The sequence below is a fragment of the Rhagoletis zephyria genome, unplaced genomic scaffold (genome assembly GCF_001687245.7).
Source record: "Rhagoletis zephyria isolate East Lansing unplaced genomic scaffold, Rhagoletis_zephyria_1.1 Rzeph_scaffold_11285, whole genome shotgun sequence".
Taxonomy (NCBI): Eukaryota; Metazoa; Arthropoda; class Insecta; order Diptera; family Tephritidae; genus Rhagoletis; species Rhagoletis zephyria.
In genome coordinates this window covers 1-19,446 of record NW_016168362.1, presented here as the reverse complement: position 1 = coordinate 19,446, position 19,446 = coordinate 1, and the positions used below count along the sequence as shown (strand labels likewise).

The following is a 19,446-nucleotide window of genomic DNA, read 5'->3' as shown; positions in this document are numbered from 1 at the left end:
AATCGCTTAGGCGGTTACAGCGCCAAAAAAGAAGAAGAAGAAGAATTGAAACGTCTTAAATTGAAGTGTGAAGGCACTTAGTACAGTCATAACTTATATTTATTGTAACTTTATATAATACTAGTTTAGCAGCGCCAAAAAATTTCAAGATGTAATTCTAGCTGAATGTTCATATAAAAAACATCTTAAATCTTTCAAGGGCTAGGCTAGAATAAACGTCCAGCAAATTCTTTAAGGTAATATTCCATTCATTTAGTGCATAAAAATATAAACAAAATAAAATTTTTTTTTCTATTAATATTGTTATTGAGCTTTGTACCACGATTGTTTATTAGGAAAAATGGAAAAAGCAACAAAGTTATAGCAGCTCTTTCGGAGATCACTACATCTCCTCGTCAGACTTCTTTTTTCTAGACTTCAGCAGGGATCGAACCCGTGCCATCGCTATGCAAAGCCAGTCTCCGAAGGTAAGTTAAAATATGCGCTACGCAGGAGTAAACCTTCTATTTTATGTTTTTAGATGATTAAATTTTATTTTGCCGCCCTTCGACTTCCAGTTTACTTAGCATTGTGTTCTATTGTTTGGCAATTAAAGTGAATTTAAGTATTCAGTAGAATATATGATAACAGCTTGGCCTTTAATTATACATACATATCTCACTCCATCTTCAAAAGGGGCACAACTCAAAATCGCACATTTGCCAGAAAATGTGAAAAACTATTTCACAGCACATGCTAACCATATGGACAAGGGAAACTCTAATTTAGGGGGTTTTAACAAATTATAACAAAAGTTTTCTCCAGATTTTGCTGAATGGTAAATAAAAGCTCTGTGTACATTTTTAGCGCATAATTTGAAAAATTACAAATTTTGAGTAGTGACTCTTTTGAACACGGCGTGCTTGCATTTATTTCAATCAATAGAGTTCCAGAAACAAGTACAATAAAAAATAAATCAAGTATTTGAGCAATTTTAGCTTTAAAACGTCGATTTAGGCAAAAAAGTACCGAAATTGTTCATTGTCTCTCGAAAAAATTTTAAGTTTTTTTTGCGAAGTTTTCAAATAGAATATTCATATTAAAGGCAATGGACGTTGGCATCAAATACAACATACATAAATATCTGTGAAGTTTCAAGAGTTTACCAGAATATCTGTCGCAGCTACATATATTTTGTAATTTTTGAAATTTTTAATTTTTTTTTTAATTTTAGATATTTCAAAACGCTAAAATTAACGGTGAAAATGTTCTTCTCGCCAAAACGAACGAGTGAAAAATTTTACATGGAGTAAAAGATGACTATGATTTGAGAAAGCAATTAAGCGTCGACTCCGTCCGTCCATCCGACCGTCTGTGCACACGATACCTCGAGTAAAAATTGAAATATCTTAACGAAACTCGGTATGCGCATTTCTTTCGGGCGTAGGACGGATGGTATTGAAAATGGGCAATAACCACGCCTACCTCTCATATAACGGTAATTTTCAGAAATACGAAAACTGCGATATTTTAGTCACTACTGAAGATTATTCACTCAAAATTGATATTTACAATAAGTTTTAGACGAAAAATAAGAATTTTATAAATTTTTCGAAAATGGGCGCAGTCACGCCCACTTATGGTAACATGTGTATATCTTGGTAACAGCTGCACCAATTTCTTCCAAACTTAGCACAGCAAAAAGCCAAAATTTTAGATTTTGTAATATTATAAAAAAAATATAATCTTAATAATTCCGCATTATTTAATTTTTCAAATATTTATTTCACAATTTTTGACTAAATCACGAAACTATTTTGAAAATAAAGGATCACTTGTAGCAAAGTTGCTAAATCCCTTTTAAAAAATTTTACAGGAGAGGAAAGAAACTTGCAAACAACATTTGCCCGTTCTAAGAAAAGCAAAATGCCATACAAATTAGAGGGATTCGATCTTTATTAAAGGATTTCGTACTATTTTGGCCTTATCGGATTTTCGGTGCTTCTTATGGATTTAGCAAATTTTCCTTTCATTGAATTTAAATAAGAATAAATAAAACAAGTGCCTTTATCGTTTTTGAAACAATGCATTTTTAGATTTCTCTAGCCCCTGTATTAAAAAACGAGTTTTCATAAAAAGTGGATTTAGCATCTTTTCACTCTAAACTAGCGATATGTATTTGATTGAATTAATTAGATGTGTAATTTCTAGGGCTGTGCGATTAATTGATTATTCAAAGTTTTAATTAACCATAAAGTAAATAACTCAATTATTCGATTAATTGGAAATTATGATTACTCAAAAGTTCAGTTACTCGAGTAATCAAGATTTTGATTAACCAAAAACAAAAATATTTGAGTAATTTGCTTTATGATTAATCAACATTGTGAATAAAATGAGTAATCAACATTTCAAAGTACTCTTTACATACATACATATAAAGCAGTTGAAGTTCCTTGATACTTTGAAAAAAAAAAACGTTTCTGTTTTCAAAAATTAAAAAGAGATACATACATACATACATATTTTTTTCATATACAGAATATAGAAAGAAAATAAGACTTTTCCAAAGCAAACTCTTTTAACGAGCAAAATTAATTTTTTTGAGTAATCATATTTCTAGTAACTCGATTAATCATCGTTTTGAGTAATCAAAATCTTGATTACTCGAGTAATTGATTAACCGAATAACTGATTAACCAACTTGCTCGAGTAATCGAATAATCGCACAGCCCTAGTAATTTCATTAACTAGTTTAATACTTAACCACATTCATTTTAACATAATATTATAAATTTTTATTTTTGTATATACAAATTTAAGACACACATTGATATAAGTAGTACTTGTCGAGTAAATACAGTTTTTAGATGGCCTCTTTATATTAAAGATATAATAATATATACTATTTGTAATAACAGTTTATATTATAAAGATAATTAAAAAGAAAAAATTTTACATTATTTGCTCGCAACTCTCAACTTTTTTTTAGTCGAGTTAATCTCTTTGGCAAGTGAAGCATTCATATACTATTACTGCATTAACCACTCAGTTTACTTTTAGGAATCGGATTACGAAATTTCGTAGAAGCTTTTCGGAAGAGATCTGTCAGTACGCTTTATTTCGTTATTTTGAGGGCTTCTGTAGTGAATACGATTGCATTGTTGAAAAATACCTAATCCTAATAACCTATGTATGCGTGTAAATAAAATTCATTTGCAGAATTTAGGAATGTTTGTAAACAACTTGGTCACTTGAGAACTTGTTGTGTTTGCGGTAAACAGTAGGGGAGTTCTTAAAATATCAACATCTAAACTTTGTATGGGCCATCGCTTTATTTTTTTTTTGCGTACCAAATAATGACATCCACGAAAATTTCAAAATTTAATTTTTTTTTTAATTGCCATTAAAGTAACCATCACCTCGGGTAACGAGGCAGAGTCAAGAAATTGTTTTTCCTTCAAAAACATAGCAGCACAGTCTATTCAAAGGAAATTATGAGTCAGATGTAAAAAAAGTATACTTTTATATTCGCTTGAAAACAGAAGCCTATAACTATGTATCTACAAATGTGCATTAGTAAGAATTCGTAACAATAACTGCAAGTGCTACATTTACTTGAAGATATCTACTTATTTATGTATGTACATACGCGTGTTGATATTTAAAACGAGACGATGACACAATTCTGGGGATGCCGGAAGGTGATTTCACTACCCGTACATATGTATGTACATGTATAAATGTGTAATTGGAATGCCTAATCACTTGGTGATTTTTCAATGGGAAATTCCCAGTTTTTATTAATTCTTTATTTAATAAAAAATATTTCAGTGAATAAGTAGCTAGGAAATGAGTTATTGGTTTGGTTTTATTCCCCAAGTTCGTCTCATTCATTAGTTATGTACTCGCACTAAATGAAAAGCATAAGGTAAACTGGGTTGCGTTTTTAATACCTTATTTAGATTGCGTCGTAGAAGACCTGCTTGCTAGAGGGGTTGAAGAGCAGAGGATGCCGAATAATTTAAACCCAGTGACTAAGTGGTCTTCGAACAGCAAAAAGGAATCCATCTTGTCTAGGATACCACACGCAACTGTTCCTGCAATTGGAGTCTTGCTATTTGTGCTTTCTGATTGAGTCAAGTACTTGACCTTAACTCTGGTGGAAGTCCAACACAGCGAAGACAGCGAATGAGGCATTAGTGGCACTCTGCTGCTCTATCGGCTGGAGGTCGTAGTTGGAAGTAGACACCGGTGAACTTCTACATGGACGGGTCGAAGCTGGACGCAAGGATCGGTGAAGGGGAGTTTTGTAGGAAGCCCCCACCCACCTTCAAATTTAGTCGTATAGTGTTTTCAAAGCAATGGCAGCAATGGCCGACCGATTCTACGGTGCCGGAACGTGAAGTAAACATCTGCTCTGATTGCCGAGTGACAATCGGAACCTTGCCTATCTTTCAACCCAGTCTGAATAAATTCAAGGCAGACTTAAATTGCTGCGGAAAATCGCGTTGAGCCATACCACCAGCTCCGTCAGAATTGGGAAAAGATAATACGAGTCGCAGAACTTAATCACTCGGGTAAAATTTTTGAAATCCAACGGAGAATCACTCTTGCCAACAAGTGCTACTTTGGACTGAGTAGGCAATTGAGAAGTAATGTCCTCTCTCGTCGTACAAAAATCACAATTTATAAGTCACTCATCATGCCCGTACTGGTGTATGGCACTAGTGCATGATGAAGCAGCCATTGAAGTGTTCGAGAGTAGGATTTAGGCCCCTTTGCGAGTTGGTGGCGAATACCACAGGCGCTGGAGCGATGAGCTATGTGAGTTTTACAATGATATATTTAGACATAGTTCGGCGGATTAAAGTACGGGGGATCCGTTGACTTGGTCATGTCGTACGTATGGACAGAAACGCTCCAGTTCTAAAAGGATTTGACCTTACTTGGAATTTAACGCGCTTTGTTGTACTCCGCCAGAATCGCTTAGGCGATTACAGCGCCAATAAAAAGGTAGCAAAAGATTTGAATGGGTGTTAAGCCTTAGCAATATTTCTAACAACTGCGTAGCGGAGAAGTTTGTCAGGAACGGCACATTTAACTATAAGCACAACACAGATGGATCTCATTCCAGTTCCGCAAGCGCTGGGCGAGGATATGGGAAACTTCAAGTTTTTTCTGGGGATATTGACGGATATAGTTCAATCTGCGGCAGCTGCTTCGACGGTGACGTGGTAAAATCATTTCAATACTACTTCTTAAGCTGCTCATCTTTTTCAAGGCTGCGGAAACTTCAATCTTCGCACAGTGGTATCACAAAGGTAATGGACCGATGCTGAACCCAACGGTGCGTTCATATAAACAAATAAATATGTTATTTTATTACCTTTCTTATGAAAAACAAAACATAGTTAGGTTCAGGTACCGCTTTCAAAAGACAGATACTTTTCTCTGAGTTTTCGGTTTGAATATTCGCAGACTTTGGTTCGATTTGAAAGAGAGGCACCACTCGCATTATGGTTTTTAATTTTTTGGACAACCCAAGCTTTGCTCCAATTGGTCTAATAATCACAAATTCTCTATGTAGTGCAAAAATTTGTTTTGGTATTTTTATTTATTTTGTAATAATTTTTATAAGCTCTGTGCATCTTCATACATATTTTCTGTTATCATCGGCTCGTCTTTTTGCTTCGGCAATAACGAATATTATTGTAATTCGAACTTCAAAGCTGATTGGCTCTGCACCGCCACCAAACGCCTTCTCGCGCTTCGTATTTGTGTTTTCCCCAATACCTTATCTGCCGCTAGCACCCATACCAACAAACGTTTATACAGTCACGTGCATCAACTAGAAACCATGTGACATGAATGACGCGATCTCCACAGAGTCAGTCAGCAAAACCTCGCTCAGTAAAAGAATGGCCTGTGGTCTTATCATTGTTTTCAAAGCGGTTGTGTGCTTTGCCACGGCTGCTGTGGTTGCTGCTGCTGTTTTTTCGCAATGTATTGACGCCGTGCTGATGATGCAGCTATGTAGCAGAAAGAGGCAAACAGCTCGGCAGTTTTGTGAGTTTACATAAAGCCCAGTCACGCGCTGCTTGGGTACAGTCGGTGCTGGTCGCCAAATAAGGCAACATTTTCCAAATACGGAATATACAAAGAATATACATAGCTAAGAAAGCGAATAACGGTGCAATCGCGTTGAGTGAATACCCCGTTGTTAAGAATTCGCTGCCACAGCGTATCCTTGAGACTTTGCAAATTTTCTGCGCGAAAAAAATTTAACTAATGAAAGAATATTTCCGTGTGAATAAAGGAAGGCTGCGTCTTCGTGATTATTTTTAAATAAANATTTAATTAATGAAAGAATAATTCCGTGTGAATAAAGGAAGGCTGCGTCTTCGTGATTATTTTTAAATAAAATATCAAAATTTCTTAAGTGACTTGACGCGCTTAATAACAAATAAAAATAAAAATAAAAATATAATATCAAAGTTTCTGACTTGGTGCTTAATAAAAAAACATAAAAATAAAAAATCGTGATCCTTAATGCTTAAATGTTTTAGCTGAGATAAAAACCGCAAGAGTTAACATTTAAAATATCAAAAAAATAAATAAGTCCTTATCGCTTAATTCGCGCTTAGTCCTAGTGCACGTCGCTACGCAAAAATGCCTTACACTACTTTGGACGATCAGAACAATCTCGGCTTGATGATCGATGAGGAGCTCGCTCTGGAATTGGCCGAGTCACAGGCCGATAAGGGTGATGATGTGCTCGCCAATCGCTTGGAGGATATCAGTGAACATCTAAAGCAAATAAATCATCTCAATCAATATATGCAACTGACTGAAGAATTGAATGAACACAAGAAGAATGAGGCAGGTCCTTCAACTTCCCGAGGTTGTCCTGTGGCGCATATGCAGCGTCCCATTCGCTTGAAGAATATCGAGGGCAAACCAGAAGTGTACGACAAGTTGCATCTGAAGGGACAAGAGGTACGTATGTAACGGTGTTGAGAAAACAAAGAACGAAATCTACAAGCTTTTAGTGTACCATTTGAGGGGCTTAAGTACTCATAAACTTTTGGTCATTCATAATACCTCGCAGTTACGCGTAACTTTTACTTGCATAATAAAATAAAAATTTTAAATTTTACTTGCTGCCCTTTCCATCTTTAATTGCTTAAGCAACAAGTGACATTTGCCCTCGCATTGTTTTTGTTCTTGTGCTATTCTGCTCTGGCTCTAACCATGTGATATTCTTTCTCTTCGAATGGCTGCCTGCCTGCTGCCAAACCATAGTTTATGGCTTAATGGCCCTCAGCGTATTGCTACAAAAAAATGTTACAAGTATCCCTTCGAGTCTCGTTGGCTTGTGGTGAAAGTTTGGCAGTTTTCTTTCGGTCAAAATATTTTATTATTCTCATTTGCGCTTTTAGTAGATTTTTGCCACAAAGCAGCAACACAAAGTTTATAGCTCTACGTTTCTGCTAAATTTCTAGTTTGTTGGTTTTTTATTTCGGTGAAATTTTAATGAGTTAAGAGCATTAAAATAACTAATCCGCACCGAAGGCAGTGAAAAAAAATTAAATGCTGGAAAATAAAAAAAAATACAATGCAAACTTTTTTTCTTTATTATTTTCGTATGAGCGCTTCACTTTAGGGATGCAAAAAACATCGATCCATCGAAAACATCGAAGTTTGCTAATCGATACATCGAATAAAACCGATGTTTTAAACCTTCCTGCATACATCGGTGTATTTTTTTCGATGCATCGACTTGTGTTTACAAGTACACTGTACATATTTACTTATTGACTATACACTTCTTCACTTGTGAAAAGGTAAAGTGGGAACTTTTATGAAATTAAAAAATATTTTGAAGTCGCTCAAAGCGCTCAAAGTTTTCAATGTATTATATATTAGAAAAAAACAGAAATTGTATAGAATTCTTGAAAATCAAATTTTCCGATCGAAAGCTCTGTTTCTCTTCAGGAGACTCCTATATTTTATAGGTACCTCAAAACACCCAGAAAATTCCAGAAAATGCAATGGGGTCATAAATAATAAATAAATAAACAATTGCGTGTAGTTACCGGAAGTCTCCTGAATAGAACCAGAGTTTTTCGATCAAAAATGTCGATTTTCAAGAACTCCATACCATTTCAACGAAAAGTGTTTTTTCCCCATATAAAATACATGGAAAACTTTGAGCGCATTTTTGGCAAATAAAAAAATAAGTGTCTATTATTTCGATATAGAACAATTCTAGGGGGTGAGACCATTAAAATTTCGACTTCACTTATTTTTGACCACCTTAATATACATTTTATGCAACAAGTATGAGTTAGAGCTACTATTTCGGTATAATTGGTACATATTTTATTAGTGGAAACGTGCTAAACGACCATCTACAAAATGGCGTATGAAATTGGCACTCAAAACCCTTTGGAGATTTAGGAAGATTTTAAACAGAATTTTCCAAAACTGTCTCACATAGTAGTGAAAAAATATATATAAAATGTGCCAGCCATTTCCATGTACAACTATTTTCAATCCTGCCATTAACCCTTCCTATGGTGTTGATGAAATAAAACACAAACATACTTTGTCCTTAGCCAGCGGAAGAAGTGCCTTTGAGTGAATCTGCAAAGTTGCATCTTGGATTTTCCACTCAGTACTCACGTATTCACTGAGCCGAAAAAACAGCATCTGCCCAAAAACTGACTACAAGTATGCCATCCTTTGCTTATTCATTACCCATGCAATTCCCAAATCTGCCTCATTTAAAAGTTATCAGTGCCAGTTCGATCGAGCCATAAGCTTTCCTTGTGCTCTTATTGCCACCCTTCTAATCGGTAATCCAGTTGTATGTAACACCGTGCGACAAAAGCAAAAAAATCCAAAACACACGAAGGAATCGTAATAAGTACTCACGAGACTATGGGCCAAATATAATGAAACTGCGTTTTTTGTTTTTCACTCTTACGTCAGGTTTTTTTTTCAAGGGACTTTGAAATTTTAACGATATGATTAATTCAAAAAATTATTTTAAAAAATCAGTGCAGTGTAGAATAACAATATAGGTACCAAATGAAAGAGATAATTCTGTAGAACTTAAAACCAATAAAGTTTTTTGGTTTACAAGGACAAATAGTTATTGAAAATGCGCTTTTAATAAACTTTATTTTATTTTTTAAGGTAATAAAGTTTGCAGGACGAAATTTGACGATGTGGTCGTGTGTATATTAGTCCTCAAACAATAATTTTTTCAAAACTAAATCTTGCAAATTTTCAAGGATATTTAGGGACAAAATTATAAAAAATATCTACAGATTTTTTTCTTTTATATGATACCCTTATTGTTATTCTACATTACAACGAATTTTTTAAGTAAGTTTTCGAAATAATCATATTTTTTAAATTTCAAAGTCCTTTCAAAAAAATTCTGACGTCAGAGAGAAAAACTAAGTACACATTTTACTATAATTTTCCCATAGTTTTGCAAATATATGAATTTTTTTGTGTTTAAAATTTACTGTCGCACAGTGTAATCAGTCAACTGCCGGCCCACAGTGGTAAATTTAGGCGATTTAGGTGGCCAAAAACATTGTTTAATCCATATCTGATCTAAATATGCAGTTTTGTAGCTCATTAAATTTTAGTGTAAAAAAGTGCAAGATTCAAGTTGCTGAAAAATCAAGTTTATTTTCGTCAAATTTTTTGCTGATAGTGCCAAAATTTAACGCAATTTTAGAGTATTTTGAAACAAGCCCTTTGTTATACCAAAATTTAATGAGTTACGAAACATTGCACTCAAAACATTTCTACAAATGAATTGGATGGAAACTCGACATCAAATTTGCGTTCTTCGATGTGGAAGCTATTGTGCATCTGAAATCCCAATACCGCATTGTGGCATGGTCTTTCCCTGTCTAACGTATTTACAAGATGGCGGTGATATCAGGGCCCGGACATTCATCTTTTGCTTTGGCGGTCATCAGAAAGTTCATGTCGAATAGGTCACATTTGAATAGCGAGCCGCCTGCTACAAGACAAGGCTTATAGCCGCACCTCCTTGTGGATAGAGACTGCAGGCTTCGAAGCCGAATATGTCAAAGTTTTCTCTTTTTGTTCCGTGTTCCAAGCCTTCAGATGGGTGGGTTACCGTATCCAGTGCTTGGGCTGCGCACTTGCCAAGGATGCGTCTGGGCGGACACAAGAGCAGGATTTTTGTGTAGCCCAAGGACTATTTCATGCCATTCAAACTTCAATTGCACTGGCAGGAAGTGCTAACATTTGCTTGATATAATTTCAAATTTTCCATCTCAAACAAGTTCTTTATGGGAAGATTTTTTCCACTTTCGTTTACATTGTACAGCTCAATACATTTTTTTTTAATTATTACCTTAAAATGTAAATATTATAATTTTTTGTTTAAGAACTTGTCATGTTCCCAATCGAAGTGTATGGGCAGTGTCATGGGCTTTTCCACAGCCTCGTTGCAGCCACGCCAGCAAGAAGAAGTACTCGGACAAGCGAAGGACTTCTTGGAACAATATTTTGCTTCAATGAAAAAGTAAGTAGATATTTAGAATAATTTTTTAACATTGTTAATTTTGAAGTACTCACAGAGTAAGAATTAGATTAATATACTGTTGTGCAAAAAATCATATCAATACCTCATAGCTGTGTTTCTTTATAAGAAACTGGGTATTAGAGAGTAGGTCCACACATAAAAGAAAAAGTTTGCAATTAACCCACCAGTTTAAAACCTTCCCAGAAAGGATTTTGGAGGTCACACAAATTTTTGTTCTTGGCGAGTCCTAAAACAGCCCAAAACGAAATTTCTTTCCAACTTTTTCATAAATTTTTCATTTATTTTTTCATAAATATAAAGATTTTAAGCGTCAAAAAGCTCGTTTTAGTAGATACTGAATTACTGAAATTGTAAGCGAAGGGATGTATAGTACTCAAAAATGTCTTTTCAACGACTTTGAAATCGAGACATAAATAAAAAAGTTATTTTTACGGTTTTATGACTCCCAAAGTTATCTCAAAATAAATTTTTAAACTAGGCGGGGGTAATTGCAAAATTAGCGACCCAGTCTAATGTTATAGCAAGAAAAAAATACCTTTCCACTAAATTAAGGAGCAAAATTAAACTCTGACCTCTGGATTAAATTTTACTAAATAATTTGCTTTTCATTAAAAAGGGGAAAGGCCTGACTAAAAACCTTGAATCCGTTTTAGACATTCTTACCAAAAGCGAACGTTAGTTCTTGAAAGAAATGCTCTTCCACTTAAAACAATGAATGATGAATGAGACCAGCCAGTAGGGATTATCAAATTAACAACAAAAAATTTACAAACTATTACTTAAACATTTTCTGTGAAATTCATTTTAAGTTGTCTCCATTTTATCTATTTTTTTCATCACAGAGCTTCGAGTCCCCGCCACGAGGCCCGCTGGAAGGAGGTACAGCAGAGCATTGAAGCCACTGGCGAATATCAATTAACGGAAGCTGAGTTAACCTTTGGTGCCAAGGCAGCCTGGCGTAATGCTTCCCGTTGTATCGGACGCATACAGTGGTCCAAATTGAAGGTGCGTAAATATATACGCATACATATATTAAGTTTATTGAATTGATAAAATAGGATTAATTATAAAAATGATAAAAGCAGCCAGGAAAAAATTCAGCTCCGTTTTCCCTAGTCTATCTTACAACAAAAGCCATATAAATCCACATTTCAAATTTTGTAAAAAAAATTTTACAAATACAAAAAATTCTCACCAAAATTTTTGTATGAAGTTTTATAGCAAATTTCGGCGATTTATTCGAATTTTTTTTTGTCGCATTTATTTCTTCATATAATTAAAAACACAATTTATATCGCAAAAAGAGTTATTAAAAATCAACGGTATTTTTAAGGTACTTGTACTATATCTTACTAAAACTGCATCCCGGAATCGTGTTTTTTAGAAATTCTGAATAACACACTTGAAAGTGTGCTGATAATTTGTCGAGTTTTTATAATTTTTGTACAATGTATGAAATGTGAATTTATATGGTGTTTGTTGCATAACCAACTACACTGAACGAAAGAAATATGTATAGCCAAAACTGGTCAAAATACGACACGTCTATCATTTCTGCTACCAGTATATACATATATGTATGTATATGTAAAATGAAGCTGTTATCAATTCAACTTGAGCATCACGAGGCAAGCGCTACTGAATCTCTTCTTTTTAGTAGTTTTTAAATGCTCCATTATTCAAATTTCTTTTTAATTTTATTTTATGTTTTTCATTTAGGTGTTCGATTGCCGTCATGTGACCACAACAAGGGGCATGTTCGAGGTCTTGTGTAATCACATCAAATACGGCACAAACAAGGGTAATATTCGGTAAGTGAAATAAATAAATAATTATGAAAACACTTGTATGCGCGAAAACAAGTTAATAATTATGATGCTAACTATAAAGCATCTTTATCAATTTGCGCTTGCACATACATACATATGTACATACAGCATCGTCACCTATTTTTTGCACTAATCAATTATATATTACTTTTTCTAACGCCCTAAATTTTAAAGTTAATTATTACGTGCGGTTGTAAAGAACTGTTACTATGTATGCGATTAGCGCCATGGAAGCATCGCGCGCTAAAATTAATTGCTCTCGCGCAACTAGTCACGGGACATGATCGCCTTTCGGAAATACTTATGAATACGTGATAAGGATAATGGGTGCCTCAAAATATCGCACTATATTTTTCGAGCAGGAAATAATGAAAAATTTGATGTTCAAAGTTCTACTTCAGCCTTATTGCATTATTTAATTGAATAGTTTGTAATAAAAACAATTAATTAAGGCAGAGTAATTTGGTGATCCATTCACTTCAAATAAGAATAAGTTTGCACCCTAAAAAGTAAGGTGCCGAGTTTTGGCACACCCTTTTTTTTAGATGTGTAGGCATATTTCTAAAATTAAGAAATTAATATTTTGCTTTACTTGCGGATTAATAATGATATTTTTAATTGCTGAATGAGTAGTTGTGCTCTAGATCAGGTCGGTCACTACAAAAAAAAAACGCTGTTGTAGTGCATATGTTGAGAGATTTCGACGCCATAAGAAAATTAAATCGCAAAAAAAAAAATAAAAAATTTTTTTTTAAGAAAAACCAAAAAATTTATGAAATTTGTTTAAGTGGAACTTTGAATACTTTATTTGTTTGAATTTTAACTCATGAAACCTTGCTCTGTGTAAACGCCCTATGTCAGAAAACTTTTCAAGAACGCCCTACTTCAGAATTTTATTGAAAAACAACCTATCTCAGGGTTTGGTTGAATTTGGTAATTCGGTTCAAAAACGCCCTATCTAAAATGAAAATACATTGAAAATAACCTGGGATAGGGCGTTCTTCAACCCAATTCTGAGATAGTACGTTTTCAATCAAATTCTGAAGTAGGACGTTCTTGAAAAATTTTCTGAAATAGAGCGTTTTCGAACTGCCGAGATAGGCCGATCTTCCACTGCGCTATCGATATGTAGTTGTACATAGTAACACTGAAAAACAATATGCATCCTGCAGGGTGCCGTGCAATAAAGCCATAGGAAATAAAGCCATGTACCTTTATTTCACTTCACATGGAGAAATAAGGCCATATGGCTTTACTTCCATGGAGAAAGTGAAATACACAGCCATAAGCAAAAATTTTAAATATGAGAAATAAAGCCACACTATCTTATTTCAGTACAAAAAGTAAGTGTTGTCTCTTAAGCGGCGGTTCGCGTTGGCTCGCAACCCCGCGCTGTGCTCGCGCTCCACGCCCTGCGTCCGAACGCGCCGCGCACTCCTCGTATAAAATTCTTGTTTGGTTCATTCTTCTTGCTTTTGATGATTTGCGTATGTACATACATATACATATGAGGTTTTCTTTTAAATCAGTAAGATATATTTATATATAAGAATTTTATATATAAATAGCTCAAGGTAATATGAATCTTACTGATTTAAAAGAAAACGTCATATACATAAATACATATATATATCTATAAAAATTAATATATATACATGCTTTTAAATAAGATAAGAGAAAATTAAAGTGTGTATAAAACTTTTTATGACAAAACCGAAAAGTACTTAACATTGCAGACGCCATATAAGAAATATTCAATTATTACGAAATATAACTAAAGTGGCAGCACTATACGCCATTTTGAATTTTCGCGTTTCAGTTCGGGAATATTGTTTACTTGTTTATTAATAACAAAATAAACAATCTTTTGTTTCAAAAACATGTTAAAAAAAAAATAATAAAAGAGAATATTAGTGATTTAGTGAATTTTTGAGCGTGCAATTGTCATAATAATGTCAATATTAACCCTCCACCTCCGACTTGTTAATACAGGGATAAAAACTCTCCGATTGGTACCCCTCCTGACATATTTTTTTTGCAATTTGTACCTTAAACTAGAGAATTACTGAAATTTTGACTTGGAAAGTGTGAGACTTCTTCCTTTTATTAGGTTGTCGCTACCTCTGAAAGAATATGTCGGAAATTACACTATTATAGCTTATGAGTTTTTTGTATAATCATTATTCTTAAGTGAAAAAATAAAACTCAAAAATAATTTTTATTTTTAATATTTATTTATTAAACTCGAGAAATAAAAATCGTTTTAAATTCCATTAGGACGTATGAACAAAAATGCGTGAGTATAGTTAAAATTGTTTTACGACGGTTATTACAACTTGTTGATTTTTTAGTTAAAATTAAAAAAAAAAATTTATTATTTTCCTTCCCTGAATTAAACATTACTTACACTGCTATAATTAAATACTAAATTTTCACAGCGCTACTTTCAGATATGTAACTTTATTATTAATACTTATTAATTTTTTATTTTTTTTTTAAAGGCAAAAAAGAGACACGAAATGTTTTTACTTGAATCAAGGAAAGATCATGGTCATTTTGAATCGCAAATACTCTATCTATTAGCAGAAGAAAGGCAACTTCGATTAAATCCGTCCCCTGGTTATAACTGTTTTGTCTTTAGACAAACTTTTGATTAAATTTAAAGTATGTATGTAAGTAGTTGAGTTAGGAGAAACAAAAGACTGGCACTATAAAACAAGTTGTTAAATTTTTCTGCTAGGAAAAACATCCAAATAAAATACAAAAACAAAGAGAGAGGAGGGTACAACTGACCAACCACGTGAAAAAAACTTCGAAACTCCAAAGGGTTTCGGAAGGCAATATGTGACTCTAATAAATGACATACTTTATGTGAAAAAATATATACGCGGCTTTTAGAAGGGTTTGTTTCTTTCGAAGACGTAACCCTCCAGTCTCACAATACATGGATGCTGCAATGAAAATCATAATCCCATACAAACACAAATTCAAGCAAATCCCCAACACACTCAAACTCAATCGTTTCTTTCTTTCTCCTTCACACCTTGTTTTTCTATTATTCTAGAGTTGCCAATGCGTATTTTCTTATTTAACTACTTGTATTACAACACGCAGGTTGCCATATCTTCGAACTTAACACAACTAGTTCAATTCATATTTAATACTTAACAGGGTTAAAAAAAAATTTTTTACGGTGCCGAAATCTTCTCAACATAAACTCTAAATATAAAGATGGACATTTACAACATTTTTTTCGACTTAGTCTAATGTGAACTTATATGCGCGTGCCGATCTTTGGCCCTGGACAATAAAAGATTGTTTGAAATTTAATTTTAATTTATTTATAAACAGAGTGATTTAGCAGGGGGTTTGAATAATAAATGCATTACTTTGTAGTTTAATATTTATTATTCGCAACTTTTTGAATTTTTTGCATTTCTCGCACTTGGGCACCAAGGTTTTATAACTTTGTTCACATAACGGTTGTTTGTAACAGCCAAAACGAATCGAGATAGATATGGACAAATGTTTACATAAATGATCAGAATGAAAAGAGAAATCGATTAAGCGGTGACTGTCTGTCCGTCCGTCCGTCTGTGCACAGGATAACTCGAGTAAACATTTAGATATCTTAACGAAACTTCGTATGTGTACTTCTTTTGACTGTAGGACGGGATGGTATTGAAAATGGTATTGAAATGGGGAAAAAAAAGAATATTATAAATTTTTGAAAAATGGGCGTAGCCAAGCCCACTCATGATTACTTGTGTATATCTTGGGAACCGCTGCACCAATTTCTCCCGAACTTGGCACAGTTGTTGCTCTTGGTAGAACATACCAACGGCTGAAAATTTTTAAAATCGAACAATGACCACGCCCACATCAAATATAACGGTAATTTACAGAAATACGAAATCTTCGATAAAATTACGGCCACTCTTCATATAACGGTAAATTTCAGAAATGCTTGAATCTTCGACACGCTAATTTACTCACAATAGTATCAATCCCTTGAAAAGAAGTAAAATTTTTATGGAATTTTGGAAAATGTTCGTGATACCGCCCACTCATAACTATATTGGGTCACTAAACACGAATAAAGGCGCGAGCTCAAAAGTTGACCGCGAAAAAAGGAATATAAAAAAAACTTCAGCGAAGAAAGACGCGTTAAAATATTTGACGGTGAATAAGGATGCGTAAACTTTTTTTTTCGCGGTCAAATATTTTTGCGAGTGTAACAGTATGTAAATTCCCCAATATTAGAACTGTATTTTTTGGCATCAAAATTATCATTTGCACATTTAGTTGCCAGTTGAACTTACACATCGCACACAATCTCCAAAAGTGACACAACTCAAAATTTGGCATTTTTGAAATAATGCACTAAAAATGTACACAGAGCTTTTATTTACCTTTAAGCAAAAGCTGAAGCAAATTTTTGTTATAATTTGGTGAAAAAAACTTAAGGTTAAGTCTCCCTTGCCCATATGATTAGCATGTGCAACGAAATATTTTTTCGCATTTTCCGGCGAATGTGTAATTTTGAGTTGTGTCACTTTTGAAGATCGTGTGCGATATATGTGTGCAAAAATCATTAAAACTCTTAGGTTTTGTGCCTGTTTCTAGCCAGTTATGACTTAAGAATTCATTTAAGACCAATTATTTTTAATCAGCGCTGTCCTGCAATAATCAGATGACAATTTATTTGAATCAAACACGCGCAAGCATAAACAAATGGCAGACTTAAGCGGTTATCGCAAATGAACACTGAATTACAATTATAACTAAGACATTTGAAGTATCATTCAAATATTTTTTAAAAACATAAAGTCACTTTAACGCAGATAACCACACATTCGCTTAAATTTGCAAACAAATCCGTATTTTAAACGAAAGTGGCGCAAAAGAAGATAACAGAAAATGACGAGTATGAAATCCTGCCTCAAGCTTGCCTCATAGAGATATATAGTAAATAGCAGAGTTCATTCATCCCGTTTGTACATTGACGAACACAAAGCGGATTAAATATATAGCCACTCCTCCATTAATGGCTGCCTGACTCTCTACTAAAATATTAGTTGTGTTTTTAGTGGACCTACATAGAGCCGCTGCCTACTCATCGGCTTTCGGTGTAGCTTAGACGTATCTCAGCGTTAAAAATGCTTCAGTAGTCCAGGAACTTTTAGGAGTGTTAAAGCTCAAGCTCAGGGAAAAACTGTCACTGATTTTAGATCTCTCCGCTGTATCAAGAGACCGTAGAGCCCTTTTGGTCCGATGACTGCTGTCTAGATCTTATAGTTACCTGAGCCGAGGGGATAGTGCGTTTTAAGCCATTGGATGCCTTCTTGACCGCTCTTTATCCGCTCTTTAAATTCAACCTCCATGTCAATTTAGCGCCCATTTTAATTCCTGGATGTGTGGTAAATGATTGAAGAGTTAGCCTAATATTTCATAGCTTGGGTGGAGACCACACATTCTCTCTTAAAATGTCTTGAATTACTTTTTGTTTTGTGGTGTTACTGGCCTATTTTTTGTTGACGTCTAAGCGGTCGATTTTCTTTCTTCTGAATAAAAATACGAAAATGTGGATACGATGAAAGCGAAATAAGAAAAACTCCTCGATTGCCATGACCGTGCATCAGCGCGGTACGGACTTCTTGAAGTGGGCTCTCAGATATACTTTCTTGTAAAAAGCGCCAAGTCCAACCCTTAGGATTTACTCCAAGTTCCGCCTCTCTTCATTAGCTGTGTGTAGCTTTCAAAGTGTTTCACTCGTAAAGCTTAGACAACAACCACAGATGGTATAGTAGGCTAAATCATCATAAGCTGTAAATCTAGGAGCCTTATTTTGTTGATAAGAAGTGCCAATATCAATAAGGATAGAACATCTCTCAGCAGTGCGCCTTTGTTTACCGCCCCCGTCCTCCTCATTGACGTTCGCATAAGGCTACAAAAGTTTAGAAACTATTTCTTCATACAACGTTAAAAATTTCCTGAGCGTCCTTCAGGAGGTTGATGAAGTTTTTTTTTTTATTACAAAGAAAGTAAATAAAAATATTTGCAGATTTTTATTTTTATTTTATTTTATTGCATTCATTTTCTTCCAGTTCGGCTATTACAATTTTCCCTCAACGCACCGATGGTCTTCATGATTATCGCATCTGGAACAGCCAATTGATTTCATACGCTGGTTATAAGCAGAGTGATGGCACAATTGTTGGCGATCCAATAAATGTTGAATTTACAGAGGTGAGAGTTTCAGATTTTTTTTTTTGGGGTACATACAAATGCATATACATAGATATACATAACTGATCGTTAATAATCAAAGAGCGCAACTTATTTATTGTTTGTGCAACATATATTTTTAAGGTGATAAACAATTTAACGAAAGCTGAAATGCATAATACTTTAGAATAATAAAATTATAATACGAATATTTGAACAATGTCAAAACCTCAAGTGAACGCATTTCAGTGGAATAAAAATATTTATACCACTTCTTCCGCAATATTTTTAAAAACTTAATTTATTCTTTTTGTAACAAAATTTTTCTATTATTACATTGTTACTTACTTTAATTGTAGGTTTGCCTGAAATTGGGTTGGAAGAGCAAAGGCACAGAATGGGACATTCTTCCACTGATAGTCTCGGCCAACGGTGAAGATCCTGAATTATTCGAATACCCACCCGATTTGGTATTGGAGGTGCCCTTTTCACATCCAAAGTGAGTAAAGTTTTTATTTTCTAATAACAAAAAAGAATTAAAAAAATNATACCGATTTGAGCATTGCATTGAAAGTAATTAAAGAACAAATAGTAAATTGCAGTACATGGTTATGCTTATATGCCTGTATATATTTACGGTGTTTGTCAAAACTATACGACACCCACATATATACAAGTTTTTACTATTTATTTATTATTTAACTTCAATTGCGTTTTATAAAAATATAGTTCATTCTTTTACAAAAATCATACAGATCCAAGTTTCAAAATTTGTACAAAAATTAAAAAAGATCAACAAAGTTACAT

The 19,446-nt window shown here is 34.0% G+C and overlaps 1 protein-coding gene across 1 annotated transcript; it reads left to right on the top strand.

The window, feature by feature from the left end:
* Window positions 1-5,908: 5,908 nt before the first annotated feature.
* On the top strand, window positions 5,909-19,154 carry LOC108376980 (nitric oxide synthase-like). The gene is made up of 7 exons (XM_017633241.1): window positions 5,909-6,048; window positions 6,627-6,978; window positions 10,425-10,561; window positions 11,425-11,587; window positions 12,302-12,393; window positions 18,519-18,660; window positions 18,999-19,154. Exons 2-7 carry the CDS (start codon window positions 6,652-6,654, stop codon window positions 19,140-19,142), a joined length of 1,005 nt encoding a protein of 334 aa, XP_017488730.1. The 5' UTR covers window positions 5,909-6,048; window positions 6,627-6,651; the 3' UTR covers window positions 19,143-19,154.
* Window positions 19,155-19,446: the final 292 nt, after the last annotated feature.